General features: G+C 30.9%; 4 protein-coding genes across 5 annotated transcripts; all 4 read left to right on the forward strand.

Moving 5' to 3' along the window:
* Positions 2,451 to 2,945, forward strand: LOC18605248. Its single transcript, XM_007038156.2, has 2 exons — positions 2,451 to 2,766; positions 2,929 to 2,945. The coding sequence occupies exons 1-2, from the start codon at positions 2,451 to 2,453 to the stop codon at positions 2,943 to 2,945; spliced, it is 333 nt and encodes a 110-aa protein (XP_007038218.2).
* On the forward strand, positions 4,891 to 5,662 carry LOC18605249. The gene is made up of 2 exons (XM_007038157.2): positions 4,891 to 5,267; positions 5,482 to 5,662. The coding sequence occupies exons 1-2, from the start codon at positions 4,952 to 4,954 to the stop codon at positions 5,496 to 5,498; spliced, it is 333 nt and encodes a 110-aa protein (XP_007038219.2). The 5' UTR covers positions 4,891 to 4,951; the 3' UTR covers positions 5,499 to 5,662.
* Positions 7,921 to 10,791, forward strand: LOC18605250 (polyadenylate-binding protein 1). Its single transcript, XM_007038158.2, has 6 exons — positions 7,921 to 8,281; positions 8,376 to 8,478; positions 8,740 to 8,810; positions 9,365 to 9,556; positions 9,640 to 9,764; positions 10,281 to 10,791. Exons 1-6 carry the CDS (start codon positions 8,126 to 8,128, stop codon positions 10,324 to 10,326), a joined length of 693 nt encoding a protein of 230 aa, XP_007038220.2. The 5' UTR covers positions 7,921 to 8,125; the 3' UTR covers positions 10,327 to 10,791.
* Positions 11,201 to 13,698, forward strand: LOC18605251 (mediator of RNA polymerase II transcription subunit 31). Of its 2 annotated transcripts, none has more exons than XM_018118026.1 (6): positions 11,201 to 11,621; positions 11,726 to 11,823; positions 12,118 to 12,214; positions 12,387 to 12,465; positions 12,920 to 13,212; positions 13,348 to 13,698. In XM_018118026.1, the coding sequence occupies exons 1-6, from the start codon at positions 11,575 to 11,577 to the stop codon at positions 13,358 to 13,360; spliced, it is 627 nt and encodes a 208-aa protein (XP_017973515.1). In that variant the 5' UTR covers positions 11,201 to 11,574; the 3' UTR covers positions 13,361 to 13,698. The 2 variants fall into 2 exon arrangements, with proteins under 2 accessions (XP_017973515.1, XP_007038222.2); XM_007038160.2 differs by having other exon boundaries at positions 11,202 to 11,621; positions 12,920 to 13,216; positions 13,348 to 13,671.

Raw genomic sequence — 19,250 nt, forward strand, 5'->3', positions numbered from 1 at the left:
TGGGTGCTCAAATTCGGTGGATTTGTTTTGACTTTAAGGCTTTTGGACAATCAAACTCTGAAAAGTTTGAAACTCATGCATGAAAAGAAGAGTGGATTTTGAAAGCCAAAAAACATAGGCAAAAATCAGAGAGAAAACGTTTCAAAAAAAAAAAGAAAAGCCAAGAAACAACCCAAAAAAAAAACCCAATCTTTTAAAAGAAACCAGATCAAAAAAACCAAACAATCACTCAAATAATTATTGTTAAAAAATAATAATAATAAACAACAATAAATATACGAATAAGATAATAAATCACCCTAAATTATTAAACATATTANAAAAGCCAAGAAACAACCCAAAAAAAAAACCCAATCTTTTAAAAGAAACCAGATCAAAAAAACCAAACAATCACTCAAATAATTATTGTTAAAAAATAATAATAATAAACAACAATAAATATACGAATAAGATAATAAATCACCCTAAATTATTAAACATATTACTGCATGCATAACGAACCAACTTAATTAATAAATACGTTCATGTAGATATCATCATCTTATCTTGTCATAACATGTCATGTTTATCTTATTAATGGGGCAGAGATTCCGATGATCGGATTTTTTCAAAGAACTTGTAGAGACGAGTTTTTTTCGGGTATATCTCTAGGTGAGAAAAATTTCGAGATTTCATCAAAACGTTGGGATGGTTTTTGAATGATTTTTCAATAAAAGATTGTTGACTCCATCATTTAAAATTGAATAAATGATAACTTCATTTTACGATTGCATCATGTGCATCCGTAAAACCAAATAAAAGATTCAATCAAATAACATAATATAGAATTAATTAATAAGAAGGATTAAGGAAACATATGAATATAATTAAGGTGGGTTACAACAGGATAACTTAAGATTAAATGGTATCGTTCGCGAAACGAGCGTCACGGATATGCTAACCCTTCTTCGTGCGTAACTGTACTCTCGAACCTATCTCTGAAAAATGTGAATCAGTTCTCGTTTTATCGACAAGACCTAAAATTAATTTAAGATATCCGAATTAAAAATCCATGAAAATACGGCACTAGAAGCTAACTCAATAGTCAAAGATTTCACACCTTCCCCTCAAGAGTCAAATATAAATCTGTAAAACATTTCATATAGCTAAAATTTCAACACAGTTAAACTCTTGTTCACCGAAAAGACCTAAAACCAAGCCTAACACGTTAACAAAACAATCTCTAAGCCTACATAGCTTTCCACGTTACTTGGCTTTGCCAAGAGTATTGACACAAGTAAAACAAAAATAATAGAATTCATTGTGTCGAGTATTATACTGTATTTACATAGTTGTACTTTATCATGTGTATATACGTTTCTACCTTGACAATTGTATCATTACATATTCGCCAAAGCCTCACTCACGTCTGAAAGGTTTTTTAATATCCCCTTTTACTAAGTCTTTTTTCATTCTTAAGGCTTGAGAGTGCGAAGATTAACATCTTTGGGTCTATACGCTTTCCTGAAAGTCTTCAAATTGTTATTGACTTGAACATGTGAGAGTGGCCCCCCATGGTGTATTGTAAGAATCCAATGTGATCTGGCAAAGAGTTCCAGAACAGGAAAGCACTAGGAAAATGCTTTGCACCTGCCTTAACTGAACTTGTGTGTGAAAAAGCCTAATTTTCCAAGCACATTTTCTATGAAGGTTTGTCTATATTTTTTTATTAGCATCGCATTTCCCTTTCCTGGCCTTTTTTTGGTTGTAGTTGCTAATGATTCTGGCCTGATTAATTAATTAAATTCTTACAAGTAAATTCTACATAAAAAGGTTTTCCCACAGATCTAGAAGTACCAGCCGATACATAGATTTCATTGGTTATTATAAAAATTGTATATAAATTAATTACTAATCTTCCTTTCCTCGTGGATCTAGTATTGGAATATGTACGTAATAGCTTTTAAGAAATTTGATGAAATACGAAGTTCTAATGTAATAATTAATACTAGCTCTATATTTTATGTAAATTAATAATTCCCAAAAAAGATATACTAAAGTAAAAATCTCTATGTAAAGGTTCGTGAACTTTCTTGGCAAAATCACATTTTATGTGAAGTTTGATAAACTTTTCTTGGCAAAAGTATAACTATATAAAGTCAAAATATTTTGTCAAAATTTTACATGTGAACTCATGACAAGGTAATTAAGTAAGATTTCCGTCTTGTTGAATGGTTTTAAATTAATAAGATGTTCAAGTCTACATCCATCTTGACCTGGAAGTCTATGACATTGATATACACACGAAACCCCAATAATATAATTGGAATACGTATATGTCTATATCATTAAATTCTACATTTCGTCCCTCTATAAAAGGGGAGTGAGGTTAGAGAAGCAAAAGCAATGAAGAAAAGGGGGAAAAAAAAAGACCAGAAAAATAAAGAGAGAAAGAAAAACGCTTAATTATGATGGCAAGCTCATGGGCTGGTGTGTTAACTTTGGTGGTTGTGCTAGTTGGGGGTGTTTTTGAGGTTCCTATGGCAAGGGGAGACATGAGCCCTAGCCAGTGCAAGGAGGAGCAGAGGCTCCTTGTGAATGCATGCCGGCCGGTCATATTCGGCCGCAGCCCCTCAGCCGCCTGCTGCCAACGTGTCAGGGTCACCCACGTCGAGTGTGTGTGCCCTGTTGTTACCCCTAAGTTGGCTGCACTCATCGGAGTGGAACGCACCATTAAGCAAATCGAAGGCTGCGGAAGGACTGTTCCTCACAACTTCAAGTGTGGAAGTAAGTGCTTTGCATTTTTACATCCGTATATCAATCTGATTTGGAGACTGATAAGCGCATTTCTAATGTCATGTTCAACGGTCATATTTTTCATTGTTTCTTCTATTTATAATTGGTTTGTATATGTTCTAACAATCTTAACTTGATATTTTCTTTTTGTAGGTATCACTACTCCATGAGAAAGGAAACAAGGATCATCTTAGGATGACTATATATATATATATATATATATATATATATATATATATANAAAGTGAAAATATTAAATGTATATTATATTTTTTGATAAATTTAAAAATAATATATATTATTATATATATATATAATATAGTTTAATAGTTGTATTTAATAAAACATTTTATCTCTTTAATCTGTACTTGTGCAGATGTATGTATGTGAAAGAGAGAGATGTTTATATGATGATTTTCTTACTTCTTTGAATGATAATAAAATTGAGAACTAATTGTGTTTTTCTTTCTTTTTACATATATACCCAATAGAAATGCATGTGAATTTTCATTCTTTGGCCTTGTTTCTTTTTGTCTTCTCCACTAAGCAATACTCGTAAGCTCTGGATGAAAGATTAATAAAAGCCTAATAACAGGCCTTCAATGCGCAAACAAAACAACAAATGGAGCAGGCCCATCCTCAATTTTGACAGGCTTGTCCTGTTTGCTATCCATTCCTGTTACAACGTTTAGCTATAAGATTAATCCATTGGGCCAGATTTAGGGCAAAAAAAAAAAAGTAGTCAGAGCAATGCAAGATCAGTCCTTCCAAGTAATAATGAATTTAAGTCCAAATATCTTCATCTTTTTAAGTTTTGATAATAATTTCATATAAATTTATTAATTTCTAAAATAAATATTTTATTTCAAACATATAAACAGTATTAATATTTAAATGTGAAATATATAAAATATCATTTTTTAATTTTTTTTATCAAGGTAGCAAGCTTGCTTCCTTACACAAATCGATTACCTCGCGACTCGATCTGGTTGTGAAACACCAAATTCGACAGTGCTTCCTTGAGGAGCACTAGATTGGTACCCCAAGGGAGCATCGATCATCTGGCCGGAGTTAATGCTCTCTAGCTAGATCCAACCACGAGATGGCAGCCCAATAGAAAAAAAAATTTTGAATAAAAGAGAAAAAATTTAAAAATAAAAAATTATAATTTGTATAATAATTTTTTTAAATAATCTATTCTAAAGATATTACTATGTCGTCAAACTGATAGAAACATTAAAAGTTGATTAATGTTTGTATTTATGTGTCAAATAAAAAATATTTTTTGAAATTGATTATTTATTTCTAATATTAATGAATACATGTGAAATTATGATTAAAATTTAAAAAGATCAAAGTATTTTACTCATGAATTGAAGTTAATCCATCAACTGATTCAACTCCAAGCATTTCCTTTTCATATAATCCCCGTTCCTAGAGGACTTTGTATCCATATTTTCAAAATAAATTCTTTTAAAGAGTCTTCAATTAAGAGCACATAACACTTTCTAGTTTCAACTGCGACTCTGTAGCTGAGTTGGTCCCACGTGGTCAGCCAAATAATTCTGCCCACTTGAAAGCAGTGGCCACTAGGTAGATACTAGTTGCAGTTTGTGTGTGAACATGACCATTTTCCAAGCTAATGTCTCCAAATTTACTCAATTTCTACCTAAGGGAAGCCAAAAATGTTTGCTGAAGATTTTTCTCAACCATCAGCTCCTGGTTTTATTCTCCAGACAGAGCTGATTCCTAGCCAGTTTCATCTGTTTGTATCACTCTTTTTCCCTCCTAACTGGAATAACTCGATTTAGATATGTGCCTATGTGGCCACTGGCTAACCTTATGCAACTTGGCTTGGCTTGGCTTGCCTTAATATTAGTTATTTAATTCTTTTTTTTTTCAAATACTGTATGACTGTGACATTTCAAAATATACTAAAAAGAAAAGCTTACAAGTATTTAATTTTTCCTTCGATAACTTTTAATTGCAAAATGCCCTAATCTATTCATGCCATATTGCGACTTGGAACTTCGAAGTCAATGGTAGTTAAACTGAGCTCAACCAAACAATAGCGAAAGGGCAAAATCATAAATGAAAATGCTTACGTTTCCATTCTCCACTATTAAAAGCAGTGGTGCGACTCTGCTTCTCCGCAAGAAAGAGTTGGAAAGGATTGATGGCAGGCTCCTGGGCTGGTACTGTTATATTGGTGGTGGTGGTGGTAGCGTGTGTTTCGGAGGTTCCCATGGGTAGAGGAGACATGAGTCCTAGCCAGTGCAAGGAGGAGCAAAGGCTTCTTGTTAATGCTTGCAGGGCGGTGATTTTCGGACGCAGCCCCTCACCCAGTTGCTGCGAACGCGTTAGGGTCACCCATGTGGAGTGTGTTTGCCCTGTTATTACCCCTCAGCTGGCAGCCCTCATCGGAGTGGAACGCACCATTAAGCAGATCGAAGGCTGCGGAAGGACTGTTCCTCATAACTTCAAGTGTGGAAGTAATAGCACTCTCTCTCTCTCTCTCTCTCGCTATCTCTTAATCTCTTTCTGGTGCACTTTTCAGATTCTAAGAAATAATGTGACGGATCATGTTTAATATTCTTCTAATCTTCTCTGCTTCCCGATTCATTTATGTTTTCACTTGATATCTTATAAGTACTTGTATTTATTTATTGATTGGTTTTATTTATTTATTTTATTAATTTGTTGCAGGTATCACTACTCCTTGAGAAAGGAATAGAAGGCTATCTTACTAGGATGAAATTATTTATTTAAATCTGTTTGAAATGTATTTAAGCAGGATCGATGTGATCAAATTTGTTACACTCCTACTATCTGTATATGTTATGTTGAAAAACTATAAGAAAATAAAATGATTGTTAATTTATTATGATGACAAATGTTAAACGTGTTTAATTTTTATTAAAATTTTAAGATCTACATTTAATTTAAAATTAATTATTAATAAATGAAAATTTTTTATATTATTATTAGAATACTATCAACTTAATAAAACAGTATCAAAAATACATTTTTTAAAGGGTATTTTTGTTAAAGAATATAATAAGAAGCCACCTTTTTGTTTAAGGATACAACGACAGCCGGCCAAATCATTAACAATTGTTTTTTGAAGGGACTTTTCGCTTTTTTGTGAAAGTGATTAATAATGTTAAGGGAACCCATTATGAATAAAGGATAGGTTCAATTAATTACATTTTAATTAGCAGCTGCACTTTGTAAACTAATAATTTTAGCTCCAACTCTCTCCTACAAATAGGATGAGAAAAATAAAAAACAATAGCATTTAGTTTCAAGTAAATTTACGTTATTAATATGATATGATACGTGATACATTACGATATCAAAAAACAATATATGTATCATATTTAGTTAAATATCAAAAGTGTTATTATATAATATGCAATACATATCTTGTGACATCAATTATTAAAATTTATTTTTTTATTTTTTTTTGAAAAAAATTATTTTTTATTATTTTTAAGATTGGAATATGAAAAATTATATTTATGGTTTCAATATTCAAGATTTAGATTTATATAAACGATATTTTAAAAAAAAATTTCAGATTTGCACCTCAAACATGTTAAATATTTTTTTTTTGAAAAATAAATTTTATTAAAATCTAATTTATCGAGAGAATCTAATATCCAACATGTTGTTTATGAAAAGAAATATGGTCTCTACAAGGAGACATCAGAGAATCTATACTCCTTGTCTAAATCAAAGCCTTTGTTTTCCAAGTAGTCTGTTACAATGTTCTTTTCTCTAAATATATGCCGTAGTATGACTTCCCATTAACGATGAAGTAGACCTTAAAAAACTTCAATCAAATCTGAATTTGAACATGGATGACTTGTGGGGGAAGTGATAGCTTACACCACTAGTTTACTATCAACTTGGAGATCTATTTTCTAGTAACCCAACTGCCAAGCTTAATTGAGCCCTTTATAAGTACCCCACAACTCAGCTCAGTAAGCTGTGTATCTTCCAAGTCTTGCAGAAAATCCACTAAACCAGTTGCCACAAGAATCTCGAAGTACTCCCCCTGCTGTTGCCTTTTCTAGTGATCTCTTAAAAGCACCATCTTGAGTTTAAGGTAAGCCAACCATGTGGAGGTGCTATCCAGTCAACCAAGATCTCCTCCTTCCTGCTTTCTAGTATTTCGATACCATTCCCAATCTTACCACAGTTTTTGACGATAACTGAAGCAAAACTTAGGATTGCATTTAATTTCCCCTCTACTGTTGCACACTTACCTTCAAATATCCAAGCATTTCTCCATTTCCAAAGGTACCAACAGCTTGTTCCAAACATTATCACCCACGGGAGACCTCTTATTGTTATTTTGCAACGTGGCAAGTTATGTGACAGCTAGTCAGTTAAGCTTGAGTTAAAGAAATGATCCTGATATCTCTGTGGTACAAATTCCTTGGGGCCTTTTCCAATGGCAGGCCATGTTTCAAATGTTTTGTATTCTGTCTTGAGTTCTCGTGTCTTCCTGTAAATACGAAAAATGTTTTTGAACTTTTAATTAATAAAGTAACACAAAAAATATATATTCTATTTTAAAATATATATTACTAAAATGCATTCTCAAAATTTAAATTAAAAAAATATTATATTTGCAATTTATGCCATATAATTCTTAATTTTATTAATAAAAATAAAATTTTTTATTTTTTACTTTATAAATATATTTAATTTTTAAATTTTTCATAATATTTTGCAATACAATATTCAATACTCAAAAATAAAATTTTAATACACAATATATATCCAATTTAAATAATACAGGTTAACAATAAAAATTGCTTGCCTGACTTGGATTCAAGTCAGGGCTTATATATGAAATTTTAAATTTGGATTGGGATATTCTAAGAACATAATAAATTTAACTTTTAAAATATATTTACCTTCAAAAAAAAACTTTTAAAATATATTTTAAATATAATTATATTAATATAATAAAAAATAAAATTTTGTTCCCGAGGCCGTCGACCATGAACCCTAAATAAACTATGGGCCTTGACCTAAACCATAGTCGGGATCTTAAATTGGGCCAACACTCCCGTTGATAAAAAGAAAAACCCAAAACTACCCCCACGGATGAGTGATAGCTGCAAATTTACTTCTTCCGCCAATCCCATCCATCGATCTCCGTATCAAAGGCACACGCCGACCTCCCATCAAGTCCCAATCTCATGCTCACCATTATTTTCTGTTCACTCCTTCTCTTCCCCAAATTAAAACACTAAAAAACCTAAATCCAGAATCTCCCCAAATTGACAAATACCACTCTCAACACCTGAAAAAGCACAACAATAAAAAAGAAAGAATGGAGCAACATGAGGAGCAAGAGCACGAGGTGTACGGAGGGGAGATCCCCGACGAGGAAGGAGAGATGGACGCTGACGTGGACATGTCTGGTGGAGCTGAAGATTACGAAGGCAACGAGCAAGACCTCGAACAGGATCCCAATTCCAACTCCAAGGTTGCTCTTTTTTTTAGCCTTTTTCTTTTTTTTTTCCTTAGCTTTAACTGAGCTTTTTACCTGATGAAAAGCAACCTTTTTGAGACAATTTCAGGACTTGGAGGACATGAAAAAGAGACTTAAGGAGATCGAGGAAGAGGCCGGGGCTTTACGTGAAATGCAGGCTAAAGTCGAGAAGGAGATGGGCGCTGTCCAAGGTTTTTTTTTTTTTTCTGTTTTTAGTTTTCTGTGTTTGTATTTGATCTGAGTTTTTGGCTGTATTCTTTAACAAGCTTGAATTAGATTGGGATTTGCTTGTCTTAAATTGAGAACGAAAATATCTTGTTAATTTTTTAAAAAGAAATTAAACTAATTTATATTTATTTGAGTATTTTTTTTAATTATGGATTATTGCGTGTGAATTTATTTCTAGTAAACTTATTTGTTTTTACCTTTTTTTTTTCTGGATGCATATGAAGATTCATCAAGTGCTTCTGCCACCCAAGCTGAAAAGGAGGAAGTGGATTCTCGCTCGATTTATGTTGGTAATGTGAGGTTTTCAACCCTTTCCTATGCCTTTTTTTCCCTAAACCTTGTTCATTTGTTTATTTGGGTAAATCGTAACATTTACTTTATCCGCTGTCTAATTAACACTTTCATGGATAAATTTCTCTAATAAGTAAAGCTAAGAGTATATTCTGCTTTTAAGTTAGCTAATAAGGATGTGGGAAGAGTTTTAGCATTTGATCACTTCAACCCATTTTGTGTTTTATGTTTGTGCATATATCATGTGGCTTGAAAATTCCATGTATGTGCATGTCATTACGAGCATGGACAATCAAGTCTTAGTTTGTATACATGTCAAGTTCAATGTGATTCAGACAAATATGATCCATAAGGAGTTATTCAGAGTAATTAATGTAGTTTGTACTATGCGGATTCATTTTGTTTGGCCTTTTTAGGTAACTTCTAAACTGTTTAGGTGTAAAATATTTGAATAACAATCTAGGTTTAGTATAACTAAATGATTTGCACAGTGCTTATGAGCAAATGATCTAGTTGTGGGCTTACTCTCTTTTTCTTTGTATATCTTTGTAACAACAGGTAGACTACGCATGTACACCAGAAGAAGTTCAGCAGCATTTCCAATCCTGTGGAACAGTAAACAGAGTGACAATTTTGACTGACAAGTTTGGTCAGCCTAAAGGATTTGCCTATGTTGAATTTGTTGAAGTTGATGCTGTTCAAAACGCTCTACTATTAAATGAATCAGAATTGCATGGTCGACAGTTGAAGGTTTTATAACTTGATTTATATATGGATTACTACTTCATGAATATAAACTGCATGATAATAAAAGTGTATTTGGTTTATTCAAGGTCTCTGCAAAACGAACAAATATTCCTGGAATGAAACAGTATCGAGGAAGGCGACCCAACCCATATTTCCGCTCCCGAAGGCCTTTCATGCCTGGTCCTGCTTTTTATCCTCCATATGGCTATGGGTAAGCATGGAAATATATTTGCATTGTTTGGTTATTGGATAGGAAAAAAAAGGGGGGGGGGGGAGGAGGCAATAATTGATATCTTTTGTTTTCTCTTCATGTTAGTTTAGCCAATGTTGGTTTTGCTATAATGTATCTGTTGCTTTTGAATAAGATGCACGGAAGTGGAAAAGATCTCATGATGCTCATAGTCTGACATTATACCTATTAATTATGGTCTCCACAGTCTAGCATTTGCTTTGCCTATATCATTTTTTGATAATCAAAAGGGTTTCATTTAAAATGGGTTACTTTCTATGCCTATACCATTTATGCTTTTATGCAATAATGGTTCCAAACCAACATTGCAGTTCTGACAAATTGTTTGATTGAATGATGTCTATTACTTTAGAAACTTTCGTTTGAATTTAGTAATCAGTTGATGTTTGCTTATATTCCCCCCATTCTTAAAAGAAAAAAATTGAATGTGATATTTTCTGCTTAGTAACCTAGTAACTCAGTTGACCTCTTTTTCAGGAGGGTTCCAAGGTTCAGGCGGCCCATGAGATACAGGCCATATTAAGATGGATCTCACTTTGTCAGAAGCTGCAATTTTGAGAAGACCATAACTTATAGTTTATGGTGGTCATATTGTTGTTCTATAATATGGACGCAGAAATTTGAAGTGGAATTTGCTTGCCAAAGGGCCGGCCGGATTTTTCTCGAATTGTGAGCTTGCAGGAGTGTAATGGATCCATTCATTTGACCTTTGCCGTTACTTTGCTTCAATGGGGGACAAATGAGGCAGAGATGGAAATGTTGTGAAAAATTATTTAGAAAATTCCTGGTCTTAGATTTGATCATTTAATTTTCTTAGTGTGGATGAGTTTAAATTGTTGGGTATTCATGTTTGGTAAAATGACTACTTTCATAGATCATAATGCATAGAAGGCCAGCTTTGCAGTTGTTTTTAGTTGCTTTAGTTTTCAACTTAATAACTGCAAGATGAGAGTTCTCAAGTTTTTTATGGATAAGCTTTGGGATTTAAGTGATGACCAAACTGTTTAGCCAGCTGCTTGAGATAGGCAATGGCAGTGTATATTTCTTTGGTTCCCACTGACTTAGGCAGAGAAAAATTTTATAGAAAGTTAATGCCACTTCCCATGATAGTCTATGTTCAAACAATTATCATTTTGAAACTTCATAAATACTTCTTTAACTGCCTTAGGAACTATCGTTTGCTAATATGATGAAGGTGTCGAACTCAAGCTCAAATTTATGCTGATTCTCTATAAAGCTAGAATTTTTCAAGTTAATTAATGGATGATTCGTCAATTTGTATTGGGCTAATGGGCTTAAACTGGACGGTCGTAGCCTAGGCTTGCCCATCTCGGCATGTCCCGTTGCAGCCGTGACCTGCTGTGCAACCCAACTTAATGAATAAACAACACAAGTGAATTGCTTCACCTACGACAAACACCCGCCTCGCGACCCAAATTCCGAATTACGCCTCACATGCGTTTCTGATTTCTAGCGAGGAATTGCTCCACTTACAAATTCTTTAAAGAACCCAATTTTTCTCCCATACATTTCCTTCTCTTCTGAATCCCCATCTCATCCGAAGCATGAATTGCCCCTTGCCTTTTTAACCCATTTTGGGAGCCAGTTCTATTTGACTCTCTGAAATTTGGAGGATGTTTGTGTTTTGCTATTTCTAGGGTTAGGGTTTTTTAGGAGTCATCTAAAGATTCCCGAGGATTTAACCGAGGTGGTGATCAAATGATCAATTGCAACCCCTTTTGATCATTTTGATATTGAAGTGAAGGGTTCAATGGCTTCTACTAAAGAAAGTGACAATGCTTCCAATACTCCTTCCTCGTAAGCTTCTCTATGTCTTTTGCATTCATGTCCTCTTCTTTTTTAGCAAAAATGCTCTCTGAATTTATTATAATTCCAGCTCTTTTTTAAACATATTTTTTCAGGCCAAAAAACGTGTATAAGGATCCGGATGATGGGCGGCAGCGATTCTTACTCGAATTGGAATTCGTGCAGTGCCTGGCCAATCCTACTTACATTCACTGTATTCCTCAGGACTTGGGGTTTTACTACTACTTTTTTATAAAGAATTGCTTTGGCTGTTTATGCTGTTAAATTCCTGAAAGGAGAAGAATTCAACTCAACCTGATTAATGCACGAACACTCACATTGGATACATTTAGCTCTTATTGTGTCATAATTTTCTTACCTAATTCATTTGTTGTCTTTCCCTTTCTGCTTCATTCTTTTTGACTTTGCAAAAATTTGTTGAATTTGCATAACGGAGTTATTCTCCCTGTGCGCATCATTGATACTCGCTCCCTAATTCCTGATGCAGATTTGGCTCAAAATCGATATTTTGAAGATGAAGCATTTATTGGGTACTTGAAATATCTTCAGTACTGGCAACGGCCAGAGTACATAAAATTTATCATGTAAGCAACTTGAAAGCATGCCCTAATACTTCAGGCTAGAATATCGTAAAACTAACATCTTTTTGACTACAAGGGGAAATGATGATTAATAGCTTCCGTAGAGAATGTATAGCTCCCTTCTTTGGGGTTTGTTATATGTGACATATGAACTGAAGGAGAAGGATGATTGCAGGTATCCTCATTGCCTATATTTCCTTGAACTTCTTCAAAATGCGAGTTTCCGCAATGGAATGGCACATCCTGTCAACAAGGTTTGGCTCTAACGTGTCTTACTGACCCTGATGTCCTGATTAATGTTATCACTCATATGAAACTCTTCGTTCTTTAAATCTCCTTTGTAACAAAGGTCTTGGGATCCCCCAGTTGTGACCATGAGCTCATGCTACAAATTTTGTATTTGCCTGATAGTGACAGTGATAATCAGAAAGCCATTTGGTTTTTCTCTTAAGGTTCTATAGTTAGTTGTTTTTAGATGCTTTGCCAATTTCCAGTTTGCCTGTAGCATCAAACCATGTAGCATATGTTTAGAGGATATTAGAAAGCATAACACAATAATGGCACTTGATTTTCTGCGTATTGACAAATAAAATATCTTTATGGTCACTAAAAGCAATAAGTAATTTGTTTATTGATATCAATATAAGACACTATTTTATGTTTACTTTTGGTATCTCTTTTTCATTTTCTGTTACCTGAAACTTATAGGAATTGGCACATAGACAGCAATTCTTCTTCTGGAAGAACTATCGAAACAATCGGTTGAAGTTCATTTTGCCTAAGCCTCCTCCTGAACCAGTTGCTGCACCTGCACCCCCGCCCCCTACTGCTGTTCCACCACAGGCGGCCATGCCACCTGTGCCTGCTACCACTATTGCTATGACAACTGCTTCTCCAGCTCCTTCTTCAGCACTTTCTCCAATGCCATATGGTCTTCCCCCTGGATCTGTTCTTGCAAAAAATGATATGAGGAATAGTGGAATTGATCGAAGAAAAAGGAAGTACGTAAGTTTTCTACCCCACAAAATTTCAACTTATTAGTTAAGCATTCAATAACTTCATTATATATATATACATCCTTTCCTGAAAGACCGTAAAGACCACGATTCTGATGAATATTACTTTGATCATCACAGGAAAGAAGTTTAACTTGACCAACCATCTACATTGAAAGTAGTGGGGATGTGTATTTCATGAGGTAACATCTTTTGAATTGAAATTGAGTAGCCAGGAATTCTATGTTCTTCAATATTGCTTTATAATAGCATTGCGGCCATAATGTCAAAGCCCTGCTGTGCTGATTAATATCTAAATTATGTTTTAGCAGCTTATAGTGTTCCATCTTCTTGATCTATGTACTGAGCTCTCTGTATGGATCAAGCAGTTTGTATGAACTTTTGCACCGAGGGCCTATTAATTTTGCATCAAAATATCTCATGTCACTTGGGCATTTCTCCTTCTTTCTGAATGGTACTGTATTTACTGAATGCAATATGTGTAATTTAGAGGCAAACATAAGGATCATAGAAAAAGCAGTTTATGGCTAGAAGCCGTTGTTTTAGCAAATTAGTTTCATTTGTTTCTCCAGAAATCAGACTAAATCATTGATAGAAGCATAAAATCTTTAAATCATACAGTGTGCTACTCCCCTGCTTGACCTTGCTGATTAGTTATTGTAATTGAAGTGGCTTCATCAATATCTGTTTAGTGTGCAGTAGCTAACCAGACCTGAAACCCCAGAAACACCCCCAAATGTTTTAAAAGATCAAAAAGAAAAGAAATGGAATTTCCCTGATGCAGTGTCGGCTTATAACACCTCTCACAAGAAAACAGCTTCTCTCTTACCGTATTCAGTAGATCAAGCAAATAATCTTATAATCTTATAACAGCGCTTATATTTGATTCAACGTGGAAACAACTGAGGTTGTTGCAAGTCTTGAGTGGTCTTTGCATAATCTTATAACAGGGCTCATATTTGATTCAAAGGGGAAACAACTAAGGTTGTTGCAAGTCTTGAGCGGTCTTTGTTAGTTATGGTTCGTTTGGTAATCAGAAAATAATTTGTTGGGGACAAATTTTTTTGTTTAAAATATTTTACAACAACTAATGTTGTTTGTTGGATCATCTTGTGAAAAATATTTTTGACCATCATTGGTGGAGTTATTTGAGTGTTAAAATGATACATAGGGGTACAAAACAATGATTCGTTTGATTTTCACTTCAAAATTAAGAATGAAAATGAAAATGAAAAAAATCAATAATTAATTGATAGAGTTATTTGGGTGTTAAGATAATAAATAAGAATTGATTACAAAATAATAGTGTTATTTATTTTCCACGAATGAAAAATTAAGAATGAAAATGAAAATAGAGAAAATTAATAGTTATATTTTTCAACGCATTTCATCATTTATCATAATGAAAGTAAGTTTTAATTTTTCAAAAAAAATTCATCTTGTCAATTTTTTTTATCATAATATTATAAAAATATTAATATTTATCAATTGTATAAAATATTTAAAATTTATATTTATAAATGTGTATTCATTAAATGAGGATTGTTGAAAATTATTTTGTTATAATTATTAATAAGATTCATTCAATTTATAAATAAAAATAATAATTGCATTGAATGATTTCATTAAAAATATTTTTTAATTTTCATAGTTTTGAATAATTTAAATATTAATATTCATCAAACTTATTATGCTAAGCTTAGTATAAGAGCAGTTTTTCTATTCTTCAAAAAATGTCTTATGCCTATCAAGGGCGTAAGACATTTTACGTAGTTAATAGGTATTTTCTTGTCGACTTGTAAAATGTTTTACATTTAAAGATCCATTTATTTTGAAGTAAAATATTTTTTGAAAAACGTTTTCAAGCCTTGTGCTTGTTTGGAAGACAAAAAATTGATTTTCAATGTAAAGCATTTTATGGGTCAACAAAGTTGACCATGTAAAATGTCTTATACCCTTAAGGGCATAAGACATTTTTCCAAAAACATTTTTATATTAGATCTATGAGTATAAATTTAATGAATATTAATATTTAATTTAAAATATTAAAAAATAAAAATATTTAACTTTAAAATTTTAATTTAAAATATTAATATTTAAATTATACAATACTACTAAAATTAAAAAATATTTTTTTAATGAAATCATTCAATGCAATTAAATTTTTTATTTATAAATTGAATAAAATAGTTGTTATGTGAAAATAAAATGATGTGAGAATAGAATAGAATAATTATCACTTAGTTTGGTACGACAAAAGGAATAGGACAAGAATAATTATTATGACTTATTGTAGTGTTTGGTTGGTAATAATAATTTTGGAATAAGAAAGGAATAGCAAATAAAAAAACAAAAAGACCTTTTATTATTTATATGACTATTTATTTTTATTAGATTTTTTAAATATTAATAATATAGAATTTAATTAAAACATTAATAATTAATAATTTAAATATTAATATTTTATTTAATTTAAATATTATTATGATTAATTTTGTTTTATTTTATTTGTTAAAATATTAATAATTGATAATTTATTTAAAATATTAATAATTGATAATTTTAAATATTAATATTTTTATTTATAATTTAATTATTTATATTTTAAAAATATTAATATTTTATTTAATTAAAAATATTAATATTTTATTTAATTAAAATATTATTAAGATCAATTATTTTATTTTATTTTATTCTTAAAAATTAATAATTGATTATTTATTTAAAATATTAATAATAGATCATTTAAATATTAATATTTTATTTATAATTTAATCATTAATATTTTATTTTTTTAATATTAATATTATTAATTTTTTATTTGCTTTTTAAATATTAATAATTGGTAATTTATTTAAAATATTAATAATTGATTATTTAATTATTAATATTTTATATAATTTAAATGATATTAGGCTTATTTATTTTTAATTTATTTTGTTTTTAAATAGGAATAATTTATATTTTATTTTATTAATAATTGATAATTTAAATATTATTATTTTATTTATAGTTTAATATTAATATTTTATTAAAAGTTGGAATCAATGGAGAGAAGGAGGAGAGAGAGAAAAATAATATTTTATACAAATAAAGTTGTAATTTTTTAAACTTGTAAAGAGTATTTTTGTCTTTATTATTTTTTAAGTTCATTCCTCAACCATGGAATAGATAATACCATGGAGGAGGGTAATATTAACTATTCCTTAGTTTTGGAGGATTTTGGAGAATAGTCATTCCTATGGAATGGCTATTTTTTGAACTATTTTTCGACCAAACAGAGGAATCAAAATTCCTTGGGAATAAAAGGGAAATGGTTTAGTCATTTCCCCAACCAAATATGTTATAAAAAAAAGAACTTAAGTAAGTTTATAAATCATGAACTAATATTTTCAACTTAAAAGACACATTTTTCAATTGAGTTATAAAATATTTTACATTTAGAATAAATTTTTTATTTTCCAAACAAGTATAAATCTTGAAAACTGAAGATATTTTACATCAAAACAAAAGAACCTTTAGCTTCATCAGATTTTCTTAAAAGAAATGACTATGTTTATGGTTAGGACAAGGCTGGTTCTACACTTTAGTGAGTCAAGCCCAAGTCGTACATTTGTACTTCCTACCACGAGTCAAAATTTAAATCTAACCTCATGCAAAACGGACCCTTAATTGTGTTAGATTTTCTTGAAAGCAATGACTGTATTTATAGTTGGGACAAGACTAGTTCTAGGCGTTCTTGTCAAAGGGTGAAATTTAAGCCTAATATCGTGTAACCTTAAACTTTAAAAATAAAATTTGAGTAAGTCTATAAATCACAAGTTCACTTTTTTAACTCAGCTCCTAAGATCTTAAATTCTAAAAATAAAATTTAAGTAAATATATAAACCACAGTTCCACATTTTCAATCTAAAATACATACCTAATAAGTGAAAGAAAGTTTATGTTTATATATCAAGTCCCACCCATAAAATCATTTGCAACTAAACATAAAATCATTTGTGTCATGCTTAAATTGGGATCAAGTTTTGCTTCGAGTCTGCTCAAAGATCAAATTTTTTGTCTTATAGCTGCCCTTCTTTTCCGTTGGAATAATTCTTATATTTGGGGTTGTGAGGGTTTTCCTTTTTGGTATTTTCGGGGTGGCTTCATGTCCTTTGGATAAGAGTGGTACGTGTTATCTCTTAAAGAATATATTCTGCTTTTGTTCTGTTGGACGATTGGAGCAGAGTTCATCTCTTGATGAGTGGCGGTTCCCATTGGGTGGTGATCGGTGAACAATAACACAACTAACGAAGGAATTTAGGCCCCCAATATGAAAACACAAAAATCACTTTTGCTTCACTTCTTGAGTACACTTCACCCGTCTGGTCCTTTGCGTACGTTTAATTTTGGTGGGGTTTCGTCACATAGCTCATACTGGATGGTCCAGTGTATCACAGAATCCTCTTTCATATCCATGTTCTAACTCTAGTGGCATATTCTGATTTTTACTGCAATAGCATATAGGTTGTTGGAGGCAATGTGTTAAAAGCCGGATTAGAGGTTGAACCGGTGAAGCTCTCGGTTTCTAATCCAATTAGCATTTCAATTATCTCAAAATTTTCAAATGTCTCTATCTTTAAATTATATTTGGCTTAGCTTAATTTTAGTTTATTTACTTTTTAAAAATAAAAGTTGAGTCAAACAGTATTTTGTGAGTAGCTTTTAAAAAATTAATTTTTTTAAAGAAAAAACTTTTAAAAAAAAAGTTAAAAAAAAACTCTCTATCTCTTTTCTTTTTAAAAAAAAAATACGTCATCTCTCTCTCCTTATCGATCTCTCTCTGCTCTCATCTTTTCTGCAAATTATCCTTTTAGGATTTTTTTTGTTCTTACAAAAATTAAGATAAAAAAAAAACTTAAAATTTAAAACTGCATTCAACTATTATTTCTTCTTTTTCTTTCTGTTTTGTTTTTCATTTTATTTTTTATTTTACTTTTTCTTTTTTGCTTTGAAAACTCTCTTTATTCAGGTATTAAAGTTTATATAAGTTGTTTTACCAAACAGTTTATCTATAAAAAAAAACTTAAAAAAGTAAATTTATCAAATGATTTCAGCTTAATTTTAAAAGTTATTATTTTTCATAAAAACTTTATAATAACTTTTAAGCTAAAAAAAATAAAGTCAAACATGAATAAGTTTTTTATAAGTTAGCATAATATTCAAAAAAAACTTTAAACTATTTAAAACTATTCAAATAAACTATTATTCTTTTATTACATTAATCAAATCTTCGTACTTTTATTTTAGATCAAATAAACGTTTATAACTGATGATTGACTAATTATCATTAATAAAAATGATACTTGTCATTTTATATCTATATGACATTAACATGACATTGGTGCAAAAGTGAAAAATAGCACATGATCATGTTATCATGTCAAATAAACACATCATGTTATCATTAATTATGATATGTCAACATGTCACATCATAATTAATTATAATATTTTAACATATCACATCAATGACACACGATATAAAATAACAAATAAAATTTTGATAAACTCAATCATTATTTGACTCAAAATAAAAAGTATAAGGATTTATTTTATTCAAAGTAAAATTATAAAAACTTGATTTAATATAATAAAAATATAAAATTTTATTTGAATTTTCTTAAAAAATTTTAAAAAAAAATTGTATATTATGCTTTATAAGTTCTTATGTAAGAAAAGCCACATAAATATTTACGTGTGTAATTATAAGTCTAATAAGTCAAGTGATAAATATGATATATTTTTGTCAATATAAAGATTTAAGTGGACACAAATCATAAAATATAAATTTCTTTAAGCACAACCAAAATAGAGATTTATTTAAGTAAAGTAAAAAAGTAAGCTTATTTTAGTATCATAGCCTCAAGAATATCATTTAAATCAAAAGGAACAAATGAGAATCGCGAACAATGGAGAGTTTAATTTTAATGCGGTAAATGAGAATCATGTAGAACGTGCAAAGCGTACTTTTGCACAGTC

Source organism: Theobroma cacao, chromosome 3 (assembly GCF_000208745.1).
Source record: "Theobroma cacao cultivar B97-61/B2 chromosome 3, Criollo_cocoa_genome_V2, whole genome shotgun sequence".
Classification (NCBI taxonomy): domain Eukaryota; kingdom Viridiplantae; phylum Streptophyta; class Magnoliopsida; order Malvales; family Malvaceae; genus Theobroma; species Theobroma cacao.

Bases quoted from the DNA above. Each gene is read 5' to 3' on its own strand.
- LOC18605248 (XM_007038156.2), top strand. From the start codon at position 2,451: ATGGCAAGCTCATGGGCTGGTGTGTTAACTTTGGTGGTTGTGCTAGTT.
- LOC18605249 (XM_007038157.2), top strand. From the start codon at position 4,952: ATGGCAGGCTCCTGGGCTGGTACTGTTATATTGGTGGTGGTGGTGGTA.
- LOC18605250 (XM_007038158.2), top strand. From the start codon at position 8,126: ATGGAGCAACATGAGGAGCAAGAGCACGAGGTGTACGGAGGGGAGATC. The intron at 9,557-9,639 runs GTTTTATAACTT...GGTTTATTCAAG, and splicing joins TGCATGGTCGACAGTTGAAG to GTCTCTGCAAAACGAACAAA. The intron at 9,765-10,280 runs GTAAGCATGGAA...CCTCTTTTTCAG, and splicing joins TATCCTCCATATGGCTATGG to GAGGGTTCCAAGGTTCAGGC.
- LOC18605251 (XM_007038160.2), top strand. From the start codon at position 11,575: ATGGCTTCTACTAAAGAAAGTGACAATGCTTCCAATACTCCTTCCTC. The intron at 12,215-12,386 runs GTAAGCAACTTG...GGATGATTGCAG, and splicing joins GAGTACATAAAATTTATCAT to GTATCCTCATTGCCTATATT. The intron at 12,466-12,919 runs GTTTGGCTCTAA...TGAAACTTATAG, and splicing joins TGGCACATCCTGTCAACAAG to GAATTGGCACATAGACAGCA.